Raw genomic sequence first — 18,612 nt, forward strand, 5'->3', positions numbered from 1 at the left:
GTCCGGGCTCTATGGTTGGTGATCGAACACTTCCCACCAAAAATGCTCTTGGAGCGTCTTTGTTGCAGCTGCAGTGTGCGGCCAAGCATTGTCATAAGGCAGGGCAATGACTGTTGACAGCATTCCTCGTCGCTTGTTCTGAACTGCCCTTCGTACAATATTTTCTCGACTCGTCTGCTCCACCTGCTGAACGAAATCATCTGTTGACACTCGCTTCCTACCCTGACCGCCTGCATCATGGACGTCTGTACGAACTGCTTCAGAGTTCATGCACCACTGCCACACTTTACTGTCACACATGACAGTTACGTTATGTGGGCTCCATGAAATGAGGCGGAACTCCTCAGCATGAAGAACTCGGATGACAGCACGCACTTCCCCCTTGGTGCGAGATTATTGTCCTAAGAATCTCAAAGTGCTTACAGTGCATTCAGAACTGAAAAGTGTGCCGTGACGGACATACTAGAGACACTCCGCATCTCATCTGCGGAAAGCTTCGTCGTACTTTCACTGTGGCTTAAATCCTCGATTGATCTGACCTTGGGAAAAATTTACCTTCGTATGTATATATCCCGTGACACTGTGCAAATATATAAGTTATTAACTATCAATTTTAATTATATCTGTGACGATATTGACACCACTGAAACACTGTAGCTCAGAGAATCTTCTGATAAATTCTGTTATGAGCTGTGGCCAGGTGATAGAAGAGTACGGAAACAAATAAGTAAACTTCGGTGTCCTTTGTTTGTGTAACAACGGTAGAAACTATTCTACAGTGTAGTGGGTCCCATAATTAAAATATTAAAAGGCTACATACAAGTTAATATAATTTATTATTCTTTACAAAAATTATCATTTATTACAAAACTAATAGTTATTGTACTATTACTATCAGAAATATGGCATTCTTGATGAACATTACCTCTATAATCAAAATCTGTATCTTTACCAGAAGCAGATTTACTTCTTGCATGGAAAATTTGTACAAAACTAGTTTATAAATGTACAAAATAAATTAATATAAATTATAGCCAGCATGAATTTTGTTGTATATTTTGCAGCGGTTCCAAATTACGTACTTATACATAGAGACTGGCTGGGTAGATATAAGTGGTTGTAAATGTAAATTATGCAGTTGGCAAATAACGTACTTCGTAGCAAGTAATTTGGCGAATAATAATTTCATACTACTAATTGTATGCTCTAAAGAAAAACACTGTAAAACAAAGCTTGTAATTTCAATTATTCAGTCCATTTGTTCTTAAAGATATTTTTCAAATGATATTACTTGCACACAAAATAATAAATTCCATTAATTCAAAAGCTGGTGCTTGCAGTACACATGGTTTTCTGCAAAAATAGGTAGAATCTGTTTGCTCCTGCGCCCCCTTTTGACGAATGTTGATCTAGTTCGAGATATCCGTATAAATGTGGTGTAACAACCAAGAATAAGAAATAGTTGAAATTTTCTTTATCAGAAATATTACTAAGTCCGATGATAGCTCACTCGGTAATTTAAGCAAATATTGAAAAATGGACGATCGTTAGAAAATGAAAGAGACAGCACTAGTTTGTGAACCGAACAGAAATCCACGAACACACCAGAATAGGTCTGCAACTCTGTCACTAGAATTGTCTGTTTTTCCTTTTCATAACGTTATTTATCTTTGGTCTGATCAGGAGTAATGAATTCTGCACTAATAATTCAGAAGGCACACGCGGTATGAAGTTAGCGAAGTACAGCGTAAAACGAAATAATTCAGAAAAACAAAAGTGAGAAGAAGTAGTACAGTATAATCAGAAGTAGCAATGTACGTTGTTTCACTCACAGTCAATTGTTTTCTCTGTTCTACTCTGCATTACCAGTACTACATGTACGTTACCAACATAAAATTCATGGTGATTTTATTATTTACATGATACCAATGAACATCCTGACATGCGTGTATAAAAGTTGCAAATATTAAATAATATCAGTTTTTTTAAAAATCTGCTGAAACTTTCCAGTGAACCTTTTGAACAGATTCCAAGGCTACTTCATTTAACGTAAGAAGTGAGAACATCGTTCACAATTGTTGGAATGTACACGATCAAAAATGACATTTGTCATATTCCAGCCAGCTCGTGAAAAGAACGTCTCTTAAGCCTAAGTATGAAGTCAAATAGTTCTTCATATGCGTGTTGTTCGCAGAATTGATACATCAAGTTTCGGAAGCTTTGTACATTCGATTCACCTTTTCTCGAAGTAGTAGTTCATAGTCCAGCGCACGTTGTTCTTGTATAACGCTGTAAAAGTTATTATACTATGAAAATTATTGTGTAACTGCAGTTTTAAGTTGTCCTGTAATCACTTCAGGCAAATAACTTTTATGAAAGTTATAGAACAAAGCACAAATTTCAGTTTCTCTGATAAATATCCCTTCCACGAAGAAACCATCGTCACTTGCATTTAAACTGTTCATTGCACATAACCATGAAAGATATCTCTCTTGTCTCTGTTATTGCTGCTTGTGCTGTTTCTTGTACGTGCGTCGGTAGAAAGAACCAAAGAGGTAAAGGAAGTACAAAGCATTGACTCCCAGCAGCACGACGATGGCTTTGGGGTAATTGCAGTCGTAGATGAGCAGTTGCATGTTGTGCAGGAATACGATAACAAACTGCACCTGTAACAAGGGGAGACAACCATCAAATTCGTGAACTCTATAAAGTCTAAATTATTAATTCTTATCAACGTAACTGATATACTGTAGCAGCTGGCTGTCAGCATTGTTACTGAAAATGAACGCTAGGAAAAAAATTACCTGGTAGATTATCAGTAGCAATAAATATAATTCCCAACGATTCTGCATAAGCTTATGTAGTATAATTCTACAACTAATCTTCTCTTGAGGACACTGACAGTCCTACATCAAATTCCACTCTTATTCTTTGGGACGATGAATTTTAGAATGGAAACAAAAAACTAGTTTATACAGAAGGTGACACTGCTTTTAGAACTTAAGGTAGATGTACTCCACATGGTCACTGTCTTATACAGAGTGGTGCAGCTACTTTAAAATCTAATTTTATGCTGTCCGATGATTCATGATATGGCCCCTCTTCGCAGAGGAAGGCAGTAGAATCAACTGAGTTGGAGGATGCCCTGGGTAACAGCAGAAATCGTTAGTGACGCTCTGAATTCAATATTGCAAACAGAAAGAACTTCTAAAATGACCATGATGCAAACAACACGTAAATTACGACACTAAGGGCACAGAGAGATTAGAAGAAGGTTGTGAAGGTTCTGTATAGCCACTAAATGTCCAACTGACGCATGATTCGTACCATCTAATCTAGCGCGGGCGTGGCACGCATTGTTCTATTCACTACGTTGTTCAGTGAGCACATTTCGAAATGATTACTTCCGTAGTCGATATAAAGCTATGTAAAGCATTTTAGTCGCAGTTTGGAACAATACAACCTCAATGACTTGACAGACTGTCTGACTTCGAGGTTAAGAGTTGTCTAAGACGATCAGGATTCGCTGTCTCCTTTGTCCACACAATCTGTTTTGAACAACACTATAGGAAAAGTTTGGTTGTGTAATATCAGCTCAGGCAACGGTTCATCTCTTTCCTTTGCCTTCGTCGTGATACGCGGCATGAATATGGTCATAAACGGATTCCACCGTGTGTCGCGGAACGCCATCATGTTGAAAACAGCCTGCAGTGGTCCAACACTAGCCTTTCATCAACTATGGAAATTCGTTTTGGAGGAAGTGAGAGTAAGGCTCCCGTCAAATTACTACCAAGCAATTGGGACCGCTGAGATAACTGATGGCGAGTCCAATCAATATGTTTATGACCCACTGTGATGTACACTCTGGAGGTTATCCACACGCAGTGTCTGTTGTGATTATTAACAACTCGGTTGGCTTAAATAGTTATTAGTCGGGAAATTGGATATATGTGCTACGGAGGCTACGTGGTATTGTCCACATTGTGTAAGATTCTCCGACTAAGCCACGTATCAAAATCGTAACCTTCGATGTCTTGATATATGAAACCGACGGGCGTGCAGCATCACAGTATAAGAGACTCCCGGGCTGTGTTGTCAGTCTATATGCTGATGTGTGGGCTATGTCGAATTGTGCCAAACACAAGCAGTTATTTTGACTGACAAACTGTTGTATGATCGGTTGCAAGTCGTGCCCTTCCCTGTTACGCACTTACATACAGGCGTCGTTTACACTGAGGCGACTTTCTGTCCGGATGGCGTTCGTGATACAACCGTTGAACCTCTCATTACATTCCTCTCGGTTCTCAATAACACAGTAATATATCAACGTACTTCATTCAACTTCCTCGCATAAACTGTGGGCTATGATATCAATAAGAGAATAAATGTCATGCAGCTAAGTGCGTAGCATCAATCTAGTGTAATCATTTCAACTGAAAATCCTTAGTCTTTCGTTTCCTTAAAAAAATTGTAAACGACTACACGCTCTGCATTAACATGCCTAAGATTTTTCTGCACACTCTACATCATTTTCGCTATGTCCAAGTGTGATGAAAATTACATTACAGTGGTCGACATTTTTCCAGAATGTTCTGTTATTTTTGCTGATGTGTCAGAAGCAACTGCAGCTATAAACACATTGTTCATATCTGATCATTTTGTGTGTCCATTTGTGCTTTCAATATTTAGCTAACAATGTCGTGCTCTTCTCTATCCAGTAAAATGCAAGTTCTCATTTTTTCCAAAAATCATTGTGCCGTCACAGCGAAAATTGTGTAGCAAAAAAAAAAAAAACTTTGAACGAGAAATGTATCTCGCGACCAAATAAATACATACGAAACTTGTGTGTTTCACCGACTGCATAGGTGGCGTAAAATTTTCCTGTTTTATAGCAAACGTTAAATTTAATCTTAGTATCAAGGAGTAAACTCCTTAAATGTAATAACTTCTATGCAATTAATAAGGGAGAAGAACGGTCCTAGATTGTTCTTCTCTCCCTCTCTCTTCGCTTCTTTCTAGTAATAGGAAGCAGACATATTGTACCACGAAGGTTAGTGGTTGTTAATACAGTACGTTAAAGTTTATATGTGAGCTATTTCGATGTACAGTGAGCCCTCTGTCATGTTCCTTGCATTGAATTAATATTTCTCAAGACGTTTAGAGCTCCACAATTTTAGTGGCCGCTGCTTCAACGCACGCCATTACGCGTCGACCTATGAAGTGAAAACATAGCGGAAGTGCAGAGATCGCCCGCTTTAACATTTAACAAACTTTTTTTTCACAGCAATGAGCCGCAATGGAGAGCAATATTAGTTTTAAGATTTTACTTTTTAGCATACGCCGAGACCCAGGATTCGACTACCACAGGCTAAATATAATTGTAAGAGGAGTGTTCTTCGAACACTGTGTGCGTTCACAATAATTTCAGTATTTGAGCCCATGCTCTTGAAGAACAAATACGCCAAGACTAATTATAGTATTGTTATATTTTCATTTTCAAGTTATATTCTTGGAAGTAAATCAGTCTATTATGTTTGATGATTTTACTGCTCCGTTGCGAGTCACGTAAAAGTAAAACCAATTTTGAAATAATTTTCTGAAATAGTTAAATAACTCAACAGTCAAAAATCAAAGTGTATATTTAAATCTCTTTGAATTATAGAATCATTTAACAATTCTTGCATATTGGAAAACAAAATTACATTCACGCGTGTTTTTAAAAGACATCAAACAAATGAGAAAGCCGGCCAGAGTGGTCGAGCGGTTCTAGGCACTACAGTCTGGAACCACGTGACCGCTACGGTCGCAGGTTCGAATCCTGCCTCGGGCATGGATGTGTGTGATGTCCTTAGATTAGTTAGGTTTAAGTAGTTGTAAGTTCTAGGGGACTGGTGACCTCAGAAGTTGAGTCCCATAGTGCCCAGAGCCATTTGAACCAGCCAAATGAGAAAATTATAAATAAATAAATATACTCCTCTTGAAGAGCCACTTCATCATCACGACGCAATACCTGTATGTCACTGAATTAAAATTGGTTCAAATGGCTCTGAGCACTATGCGACTTAACTTCTGAGGTCATCAGTCGCCTAGAACGTAGAACTAATTAAGCCTAAGTAACCTAAGGACGTCACACACATCCATGCCTGAGGCAGGATTCGAAACTGCGACAGTAGCGGTCACTCGGTTCCAGACCGTAGAGCCTAGAACCGCACGGCCACTCCGGCCGCCCAAATTAAAATTACCCGTTTCCGTCAAACAGACGATCCTCAAGTACATTTTAAATCTGAAGACGATCCGTTGTCTCACTAAAACTCTTAATTATAATGAAGTGACGTATAGCTGTTGTGTCCAGCAATAATTTTTCAGAAATATGTAAAAGCTGTAAATCATAGACTTCTTGATAATATGTCCTCATATTATTCCAGGCTAAGGTAACGGACCTGTGCTTGCAATTATTCCCTAAAAGCATGGGTTGCATAAGACGAGACTGAAAGGGTCATTCTGAATAGTACGACAGTAGGATGATTTACAGACGGTAGAAAATTTCTTTTTTATTACACGAAGAGCGGAACGAAGCTCAGGCTATATTAACTGAACTGGGCTAAAAATGTGTTTCATGTCATTACATGGAAGTTCTTCCAGTACCTCAACAAAGCAGAGCAACTACCCCACAAAAAAAAAGATCTATCACATCACATTCATGTAATAATTTATATATCACTTATTAGTTTTACTTTTAAAGGAACAGTTACTTCCTTATAAATAAAATACAGCTATCTGCACCGACGTCGGAAGCTTAACGTCATTTTCCAAATAAACATTTTGTAAATATGTGCTGCTTTATGCGTTCAGAATTTATTCCCTACAAATCTCCTTCATTAGATGAGTCATTTCATATTTTCAATTAAAATTAACTTCATATTCATGCAAGAAATGTGAAAATGGTTTACTAAAATTTTCCGTAAAGTCAAGGCGCACGATTTTCGGAAGAAATTGATCGTCGTGTCGAAGGTTTATATGAAAATATGATACAATGTGTGATTTCAGCTACTTTTATAAATTATTAACAGGATAGGTACAAGCTATTTACAATGTCTGACGTCGTTGCTGGTAAAAAACACAGTCATATTAGGGGCAGCAATTAATATCCCCGTCAGATAGATTAAAATGAATCTTTTGTCCATAACTAAGAGTTATAAATTGTTAAATGGTTTACATTTTTGTGTTGTTTAGCATGCGAGATGAAGTCTACAAAGTTAAAACGCCTTAATGAAGCTGTGGGAAGCGGAACGGCAGAGCGAGTGGCTGCGAGGTTTCGGTGTGTATTTCGTGTTGGTGCTTTGACTTCCCTCTGCCAGATTCATCCTGGTGTCTCCCAGGTGCACTCAAATTGCTGCAGTAATAAGTTTCTGGAAATTAGTTTCTCTCTGGAAGTTACAGGCCTACCGTCGAGACGTGCTCACCACAATATTTCCGTTCTCGCGCGAGAGGTCACGAGAGGGGAAAAATAGGCTTTACCGTCAACCCCATCTAAACCAAGATGAAACTTTTATTCGCACCTTAGTTTATTAGCCGAAAATGTGCAGGCAGAGGCGAGAGAAATAGCACTTCGTTTGTGCTTGTATTTCATTATTTCACTAATTAAATATTGTATACACTTACAGAAAACTATGTAGTACGAAAAAGTAACCTGAAAAATAATTTTAAACACATGAATTTATTTAAATTTAATGAAATAAAAGGAATGGATCTATTATGAGGAAAGCAATGTAGGTGCACAGAAGTCAGATGATATCACAGCACAAGCATTGAAAGAGCGATATAACGAAAAGGACTTGACAGTTGACAATTTATGTCAAACAAGGACACAAAACCAGTGTAAATTTCCCATTGACACGACTTATTCAACCTTAACTCTATTAAATCTATTAGTGTGGATGAATGGAAGCTAAGCTCTTCCATTCCGGGGGACAAAATAAATGTTTTACTCTGATTTTTGCAAGAGTGTCGTTAAGTTTGTAATGTATAATCTTCAGTATCACGGCGTTCCATACTGGTGTGGGTTAGCCATCTGTATTTCAGATAATCGCTGATGCTATTCACGTCTCACTACAGAAAGCAGAACGTTTCTTGTAAGACTAATATCAACTTTAAAAACAATATCTCATGCAATAGGGCTACCTTGATGGTTTATACTGAAAGGTTACATTAAAAAGATCACTTATTTTATGAATAGCATCCCCTCCCTCCCAAATAGCGGGCTGGTCATCAAAAGGAAGTTAACACTGCAAAGAAATGCAACGATGCGTCGTATAGCATATATGTCGTTCATCTGCTCTCCCTAACTGATTATACTTTGCATACCTGTTAAATCTTATCGTCTCATGCAGTCGAGATAACTACTTAAAGTAAGCAACTTCCATTTCCACAGCCGGGGTTAGATGCACTAGTGACTTATATACGTAAATATCTAACTCTGAGACCGTAATTTATGACAGAACATATGCTTTAGGTTATGTCACACACTCTTCACCTTCCATCTACTTGAAAACACTAAAAATCGTCATTGTAAGAAAAGTTAACTATTCCCCATGAAAGGCAAAGTGTACATCGAAAAATTACTTTGGACCGATTTTTTTGTAATTCATGTAGTCTGTTGGCTTATGTAATTGTCTGGAAATATGTAACAGCTACAGAAATTGCGAAATACATTGCGCTTTCATGGATCACGATTGTAACGTCAGAAAAGAAAGCTAGTACGCATATTGAAGCGTGTCCACATAAAATATCACGCTTCTACAATTATTAACGGCTAATATACAAGTACGAATGAAATGGTTCAGAAAAAATATAAAACCCATTTGTCGGTTTAAATATGCTATTTATGTCATACTACAAAAAACAATAATTTCTGGTAAGTCTAGTTTCTGTATTACAGTTCATTCTTTATAAAATACTTCGATATTTGTAAACAAATAGCAGTACCCGAGTAATTTAACTGCTATTTTGTTATATAGCCACGTGCAAACCCACCATCAGTTACGTGGCAGAGAGAACTAAATATATCTATGATACTAGTCATAGTTCACGTTTGTGTTACTTAGTGCACATGATTTCTATGAAGGCAGAACCTTAATAATGCGAAATTAGTTGCACACTTGTGAAACAATAATGAATTGGGGATTATAGCCTATTTCAATTATACATTTCTTGTGCGTAATCGTCCGAGATTTTAGTTTGAAAATATATTGCGACTGAAAGAAAGATTAAAACGTAACCGTTGCAGAGATGTCAGAACACTAACTCTCTGGGTGACAGATGAATAATATCTTTGTTGGCAATTGAGAAATGAAAGTTATACGGCAAAAATTACAGAAATATGTTACAAGTTGTAACCTATTGACGAAAATTTGATTAAAGTAAACATTACTTTATATGGCCACAGAATTGCTGTAACAGGAGTCTATGCAAGAAGTTAATATGAACCAAATCGTAACAAAGATGTCTTTAACAAACGATGACGTAGAGGAGAGGGATATAGGAAATAACAGAAAAGTGATTATTGCTGGAGATTTCAGTAGTAGAACAAGGAGACAAGTGAGAAATAAAGTAGTAGGACCATATGGAGAATATGCAGTAAATGATAATGGCATGAAATTAATTAACTCATCTGAATAAAATTCTCTATAAATTCGAAATGGTTTTTGTCTGCATTAAGATAGTCATAAATATACGCGACTTCAGAATACACTTCAATTAAAATCATTAATCGATTGCACAATAATTAGGCAAAAACAGCCTTAAAAACACAAGAAGTCAAAGAATACAGAAGAGTGATCCATAGTAAGAATCAAATTGTATTTACAGGTGTAAGAAGAGATTGTTAATAACGATGAAGTCTTCAAAACTGAAACAAAACTTATAAAGTATATTGTAAATAGCTTAAACAATGAAAGTGCAATATTTATTCAGAGAAAGATTAGTGAAAGATTAACTCGAACAAAAATTTAATAGTCCACAAACAGAATATAAATACACTGTAAATAGTTTACATATGAAACCAAAGAAGTTCTAGACAAAGCAATTAATTGCAAGAGAACAAAATCATTAAGTTATTTTGATTCAAACATCGAGAAAGAAGTTACAAGTACAGAAATAAAAATATTTAAAATGGTTAAAAATACAAAATATTCAGGACAAACTAGAATCAATAGTGCAAAAAACGAAAACTAGAAAAATAGCGAAAGAAGTGAGATTTGTGAACAGGCTTAAAAGAAAAGTGGACCTTTTTGGGGGAAGAAGCAGCTCAGAAGCATGGAGGATATTGATAATATTGATGAAATTTCTAAAGAAACACGAAATTAATTGTGTTAGTTTAAGAGTTGGGAAATTTTTTTTGGGAGATATTGACAGAAAATAGGGAAGAACTTTTTGGATACAATTAATAATGAAACAGAGATAACAGAAAATAATGAAGTCTTCTCTTTGAACAAAGAAACAGTACAAGATTTAATAAAAACTTCAAAGAATGAGAAGCTATAGGAACTGAAGGAACACTAACTGAACTGTTGAAATATGGCATTGATAAATTATGTGATGTTTGAGAAACATTTTTGAAAAATGTTTAAATGGTGAAGCTGTCCCAAAATACTGTAAAGTACGATTTATTCAGTTGTAAGTAAAGAAAAAGAATATGAATAAGAATCACAGAGAAATAACGGTGACAAATACATTTAGCAGAATTTATGGTAGAATTATTAATCATTCTTAAATGAGGAATTTAAGGACATGGAAGCTGAAGAATAAGTTGACTTCAGGGCAGGAAAATCAACTGTACACCATATACTTTGTGTGCAAAAACGTACTTGACAAAGTTTTCGAAGACAGCCCTTTCACTTGGTATTTGTAGACATAGAAAAAGGCTGTGACAATATACCTTCATGCATATGGTGAAAAGGTTTAAAATAATATAATATTAATACTATGATAGATGAAAGCAATCCAGAACATTTATGGACACTACTGTGGTCAGGGGCGCAGCGCATCACCAACAATTTATAAAATAGATACAGTAAAAGAGTTTGGAAGCTTGGAAGAAAAAATATAGGAACATGCGAATCACAATACGTTATAGTACTATGTATCCTATATATTCCCTACAATTTGTTGATGACCAGCTAATTTTATCCTATATATTCCCTATAATTTGTTGATGACCAGCTAATTTTGTCACAAGTCGAAGACGACGTTGAATTAATTGACAATAAGAAATGGGGCCATCAGGTCAACATTAATAAAACAAAATATATGGTAAAAGGAAGATCAGATCAAGATATTACACTGGAACAAGGGATGGGAACGATTACTGATGCTGAAGATTACAAATATCTGTGAGTAAAACTCATACAAGATGGTAAACAAGATAAGGAAATTAATTGAAGAACTAATGCAGAGAAGTTTACTATCGTAAATTTAAATTTTATTGCACTCGATCAACAGATTAGAAAGAAAAGAAAAATCTTCAAAGCAATTATTAGAAGCATTATGACATACAGCGTGTTTCAAAAATGACCGGTATATTTGAAACGGCAATAAAAACTAAACGAGCAGCGATAGAAATACACCGTTTGGTGCAAATATGCTTGGGACAACAGTACATTTTCAGGCGGACAAACTTTCGAAATTACAGTAGTTTCAATTTTCAACAACAGATGGCGCTGCAAGTGATGTGAAAGATATAGAAGTCAACGCAGTCTGTGGGTGCGCCATTCTGTACGTCGTCTTTCTGCTGTAAGCGTGTGCTGTTCATAACGTGCAAGTGTGGACAACATGGTTTATTCCTTAGAACAGAGGATTTTTCTGGTGTTGGAATTCCACCGCCTAGAACACAGTATTGTTGCAACAAGACGAAGTTTTTAACGGAGGTTCAATGTAACCAAAGGACCGAAAAGCGATACAATAATGGATCTGTTTGAAAAATTTCAACGGACTGGGAACGTCGAGGGCAACGCGCAGCTACTGCAGCAGGTGATCCAACAGCGGCCTCGGGTTTCCGTTCGCCGTGTTGCAGCTGCGGTCCAAATGACGCCAACGTCCACGTATCGTCTCATGCGCCAGAGTTTACACCTCTATCCATACAAAATTCAAACGCGGCAACCCCTCAGCGCCGCTACCATTGCTCCACGAGAGACATTCGCTAACGATATAGTGCACAGGATTGATGACGGCGATATGCATGTGGGCAGCATTTGGTTTACTGACGAAGATTATTTTTACCTGGACGGCTTCGTCAATAAACAGAACTGGCGCATATGGGGAACCGAAAAGCCCAATGTTGCAGTCCCATCGTCCCTGCATCCTCAAAAAGTACTGGTCTGGGCCGCCATTTCTTCCAAAGGAATCATTGGCCCATTTTTCAGATCCGAAACGATTACTGCATCACGCTATCTGGACATTCTTCGTGAATTTGTGGCGGTACAAACTGCCTTAGACGACACTGCGAACACCTCGTGGTTTATGCAAGATGGTGCCCGGCCACATCGCACGGCCGACGTCTTTAATTTCCTGAATGAATATTTCGATGATCGTGTGATTACTTTGGGCTACCCGAAACATACAGGAGGCGACGTGGATTGGCCTCCCTATTCGCCAGACATGAACTCCTGTGACTTCTTTCTGTGCGAACACTTGAAAGACCAGGTGTACCGCCAGAATCCAGAAACAATTGAACAGCTGAAGCAGTACATCTCATCTGCATGTGAAGCCATTCCGCCAGACACGTTGTCAAAGGTTTCGGGTAATTTCATTCAGAGACTACGCCATATTATTGGTACGCATGGTGGATATGTGGAAAATATCGTACTATAGAGTTTCCCAAATCGCAGCGCCATCTGTTGTTGACAATTGTAACTACAGTAATTTCGAAAGTTTGTCTGCCTGAAAATGTACTGTTGTCCCAAGCATATTGCAACAAACGGTGTATTTCTATCGCTGCTCGTTTAGTTTGTATTGCCGTTTCAAATATACCGGTCATTTTTGAGACACCCTGTATGAACCAGAAGTATGGAGAGTTAAATCCCAATTAACGAGTAGCCTGATGAAAACTGAGATGGATTATAGGAGACACAGGAGACAAAGGGTCAGAAATGAAATCAGGACTGTCATAAGATCGATTATTGATTTTGTGGAAGAAAGATATGATGCAGACATACGAAAAGGATGTCAGAGGAGAGACTACTACGATGGGGCATGGAATTTGAAGCACCAAGAAGGAAGGAAAGGAGGGAGCCCACCATCCACATGGATACAAGGAATTCAGACATTAATTAGAAGAAGAAAATTTATGGACACACACGGGTGCAAATGGAGAATTAAAATTAAATTTGACATATTATCTTGTGTTATCGGGAAATTTAAATACATTGTAAAACTTGGAATAACAATAATCTTTGCTGGGGAACTTTCCTGGAATCATATCAGGAAATAGTGAAAATCTAAATCACAACGGCCGGACGAGGATGAAATAAGGCTCCTCGTGAATGAAGACTGTTTTATCTCAAGTATACAGGGTGTATTCCTGATTACGTACTCTCAAGCATGATCGATAAGCACAAAACTAGTGAAACAAGAACGATATGGAATGCTTAGTAAGTCTTGTACCAACAGACGAAGATTCCAATGATACTTTTGAGTATCTATCACCAAACATTTTCAGTTAACACTTGCCCAGTCATAATTAACGGTTACTCGACACACAAGTTAGATGGAGCGATGTTCATTATACTCTGAAGGTAACAATTCTTTGAATCTTAAAAAAAACATTCACATTGTTGTTGTTGGTTACATCAAGGCCCATCATGATGTATGATCGTGTCGCTTTGTACAAGATGTCCTCTACCTGCCTTGGTGCGATTTGCTAATCTGATCCTGGTGTGTTGTTTTCGTAGAGTATTTAAGACCTCTGACAAGAGTTTTTCTTGCCTGCGACCTTGACAATGATTCAAGAACTAACCGAATGTATCAGACCGTCTATGGCTATCCAGACTGAACCACACATGCGATTACCACGGTTTCGGTCCTTTGAAAAAGACCTTAAGGAATCGACGATTCCTGTCGGACGATGATATGCTGCAGGCAGTTAGGACTTCTTCGCGCAGCAGGACACGGTGGTTTACCAAACGTGTATCTCCACCCTGGTGCGTCGGTGGGGTGACTACCTCAATGCTCACGACGATTTTACCTGACTGCCATGCTGATTCTAGACTGTACTGACTCCGAACGGAAACTTTTTGATCATTCTTTATATAATGTTTACATGGAATATGCTAGTGTAAGCACGGCATATTTTTTTTGTCTCATCGTTAAAGGATGTGGGATAGGTCACAGTTCAAGTACTGAAGAAGCTTGTGCAGGACCTTCGTAAATATTTCGTAGTGTCTTGAAGCTATTTTTAAGAAGTTATTTACAAGTTATCATATGCGGATATTTATTGTGACCAGACTTACATAATGCTCTTCGGTAAACTACAAACGAAATATCGTCGGAAGAGAGCACTGCAGTTTATTAATTACGTGTTGCGCTGACCGTTATACGTTTTGCCACACTCTCAACGAATGTCTGCTATCCAGGCTGTTCGTTCAAAGTGACGGAAACAATACCGAGTCGTTTCTGTGGCTTCAGTAACAGGTGCGGGAAACAATGTATTACATCTTCTCCGCTGGTGTTTGGACTGTCCGAATTTCCAGTTACAGCTTTCTACTCTGCACCTAGACTTTTTTCTTCCAGCATTTATCCGCCCTATGGCTGGGCCCGCTATTTCTTGATTTGCCTACTGTGTGATTTAATTATGTGTCCTAATGTCTTTCGTGTCATCTCGGATCACAGGTAAATCAGGAAAAGATATCTTTTAATCCACATGTATGAAACGTATTGATTTTGTTGTGTTTCTTGTATTTCAGCTAATTATGTGTAGTGTTTTATGAAGTAAAGTTCGAAAACTATCGCTGCGTTTGCTACAGAGAACGAGGGAAATTAAATGGAATTGCCGTGTGGTTAGGGCCTCCCGTCGGGTAGACCGTTCGCCTGGTGCAAGTCGACTCCAGTACGGCGACTTGCGTGTCGATGGGGATGAAACGATGGTAATTAGGACAGCACAACACCCAGTCCCTGAGCGGAGAAAATCTCCGACCCAGCCTGGAATCGCACCCGGGCCGTTAGGTATGACATTCGGTCGCGCTGACCACTTTTTTTATCTCATTTTGTTCATTTTCGTTCGTTGCATCTGCTCGGGACGGACGTCGTAAAACATACATTTAAGTTCGTTGTTGATCGATTAACTCAGTTTTTATTAATTACAGAGGGCTGCTAACCCTCTGACCGAGCACACTGAGCTACCGTGCCGGCAGCCACTCAGCTACCAGGGGCGGACACGTGGGAAATGAAACCACTGAAGCTGTATCAAGCTGGACAGTGTACCAGGACTGTGGTAATTTTGGACTGGCACATGAATTCGATACTAGTGCGATCGATACTCTACTCGTTTAGCTTTACGAGCAGGGGATGCTATGTTTTTAACTCATATACAAGAAACTTCTATATGGGAATAGTATCTGTTTAAGGGTAACACCAGGCTATCCTCAATTTTTACATTGAACTCTACATTGAACTTCAACGGAATTTTCGCGACAAAGGCTGGTGACACTATATATTTACATAACCGAAATTAGGTTTCAGTTACAAAGAAAGAGAGTCCCAACCAATAAAGGAGATTCAGTCCACATAGGGATCAAGTTTCCTATGTCTACAATTATTGTCAGTCAGCAGGTGAGCTTTGTAGCTAGTTTAATATTTGCAAGAGTATTTTTGTCCACAAAGTAGCAGTTTTGTAACTTTTTGTCGTAAGTCTAGGTATCCAGTTAATATTTTATGTATTTTAGTCCCTGGTATCCTACGCACACATACACTTGTATCGTAATTAATAGCGAAAACTGACACTCTTGAAAGTACTCAACAATACCAGGGCGTGCAGAAGAGTAATACTTTCGAATTTTTTATGTAATAGAATCTTAAAGCTTTTTAAATAAAACAAAGGTTACTAACATTCAACACATTTATTCTTCATGTCTATACATTTATTTCTCAACATAGTCACTCTGGCGACGAAAATACTTCTCTAACCGTGAGACCAGCTTGTTGATACCGCCTCATTATAATGTTTGAATTCGTTGACTGAGGCACAACCTCATCACTGCTTGCGCTGTTTCAGCACTATCACATTGAAGTCCCCGAAGGTGCCTTTTAAATTTTGGAAGGTGCACCATGTGTCGATGAACTCTTCGAATTCGAAACTCAGTTAGAGCGAACTGTTCCTCACGCACCGACATGGTCACGTTACACACTACCATGTTACTCGCTACAATTCGGAACCCTCTAGCGACAGGACTGCAAATTCGTAGACATGAAAAATAAAAATCTAGAATGTTGGTAACGTTTGTTTCATTGAAAAATCTTTGAGAGTTTCCACATAAGAAATTCGGAGGCTTTACTTTCTACCACCTATCGTAGAAAAAAAAACCTTTCTAAAAACATGAGTCCGCAGAAAAGCCGTATGCTAGATAAATATGAATGTATGTGTACGAACTACACTGATTTCAGTATGGAACATTGTTCTAGTTAAAAGAAATGAATCTCAAGTCTAAACTTTTCGATTAAATCCTTATCTGTTTGGTCTCAAATGTAACCCATAGCCTGCCGTAACAAGCAATACAATACCATTTCAACACCTTACAAATTACTGTACCGTAGTACGTGTTAAAAGTGTTCCACGTGCCTCCCTCGTATTCGGACGACATATTGCAGTCTGTTGTTTTTCTTTTTCAATTACCCCCGCACAGTTCATAAACCTTGACAGAAATGTACAATTGGCTGCTCAAGTTCTTCGAGCTTATTAAACGGGAGTGCTGTACATTTCACCTTTGAGATGATCCCGCACAGAAAAGTTCTTGGAATTGAGATCACGTAATCCTTAAGGCCAATGAAGAAGCCCTGCTTGACTTTTCCATAACGGGCAATACTGGCACAGTAGTTGTTCTTCATAATCGGCAAAATGTGCCAGTGATCCATCATGCATGCAACATATTTCCGAACGTCGTGCAATGGCGAATTGCTCAAGCAGTCCTGGAAGATCCCTCCGCAAAAAGCGAAGGTACCTTCGTGCATCAGGATTTCTGTGAAGAATGTATTGATCTAATAATCCAAAAGTAATGCACCTAATCAAACATTCAATGAGAAAGGTTTCCAGTACGGTGACTCGTGAGCAGAATGTGACCTTACGTCAGATCTTAGCCCGATTAGGTAGGGACATAATCGACAAATATACGTTTCAAATATATAACTAGGAAAATAATTCATGCTGAATTCGGTGGCTGGTCGTTACCACAATTCGTAACTATCGCGCAACTGTTACTTGGTTCCTTTGTGGACCTATGTTTTTTAGAATGTTTTTGCTTCTCTTGTCATATGTTTTCACTCACCTAATTTTTTTGCTATTTACTGATACACCCTGTATGTACCAAAGAGAAATCAAAGATGATTAAATAAAAAAGGAAAACTGAATAGGAGGTTATGAAGGTGAATGTGCAAATTCGACATGACATTATAAAATGTTAGTTATTCTGTTTCCTATTCCCATCTTTAAAAGAAAGTTACAATTTACCGTCAAGGGTCACAGTCCTTCCAGGTACGTTTATAAACCATTGGACGACTGCTTAAAGGCTATGTAGTACAAACGTGAGTTACTTTCGTAACGTATCGTTGTGCTATGCATTATTTATGTGAGAAAAATGTTTAAGGACATACACATTTATTTAGTTTTAAGGTCAGCTAGTATTTCCATAGCTTACAACTAACGAGGACGTAAATAGAGGGTGATCAGGGACTTCGCTGTCCATTGGAGAGGTTGTTACTTGTAGTAGTGGCACTGATCGAGTGGCTTACCATCTGCAGTGTTGTGAGGTACTTCTTCCACCAGAGGTATTTCTGATACTGCGGACCCAGCGAAGCCAGCAAGTAGTACGAGTACATTATGATGTGCACGAAGCTGTTTATGAGACCCAAAAGCGTCCCGTGACCACCTGAAACACCAAAAAACCTTTAATATGAAGTAAATAAGTACCAAAATGTCATTTCTAAGTTGTTTTTCTAATACTGTATTCTACACAGACTGGTAAAATTAACTGGAGATTTCTCGAAGACGATTTTGTGACGAGCAAGGTAATTTCAAGAATTTAGGAAGAAATAGAGAACAGTTTTTTTTGCAATACAGCACGATAGCAGTGTGGGCGAAACATATTTTACCTTTCACCACCACACTAAAGTATCTTTAAGTCTTCCTTCATAATTTCAAACATCTCTGACTTGGAATAAGTGACTTTCTAATCAAATGAAGCAGCTAAGTTATGTGTTTTCCATAATTTGATTTCATTGGGATGTGAACCTACCGGGAGTAATCCCTGCAGTTAGCTTCATGTTTTGAAAAGAAAACAATTCAAACATTTAAGCTTTTTATAGCATTAACTTATCTGAGGGAGCTGTCCACTGGCGTATTGCCGGTTC

The 18,612-nt window shown here is 38.1% G+C and overlaps 1 protein-coding gene across 1 annotated transcript in view; it reads right to left on the reverse strand.

Annotated features, from left to right (window-relative positions):
- Positions 1 to 817: 817 nt before the first annotated feature.
- The window catches only part of LOC126299094 (elongation of very long chain fatty acids protein AAEL008004-like), a 131,442-nt gene continuing 113,647 nt past the window's right edge, over positions 818 to 18,612 (reverse strand). The window contains exons 7-8 of the mRNA XM_049990769.1: positions 17,995 to 18,131; positions 818 to 2,666 (exon numbers count right to left, since the gene is read on the reverse strand). Of these exons, the coding sequence (XP_049846726.1) occupies positions 2,502 to 2,666; positions 17,995 to 18,131 (302 nt within the window). The 3' untranslated portion in view covers positions 818 to 2,501. The remainder of the gene's footprint in view (positions 2,667 to 17,994; positions 18,132 to 18,612) is intronic.

The sequence above is a fragment of the Schistocerca gregaria genome, chromosome X, assembly GCF_023897955.1.
Source record: "Schistocerca gregaria isolate iqSchGreg1 chromosome X, iqSchGreg1.2, whole genome shotgun sequence".
In the NCBI taxonomy this organism is placed as follows: Eukaryota; Metazoa; Arthropoda; class Insecta; order Orthoptera; family Acrididae; genus Schistocerca; species Schistocerca gregaria.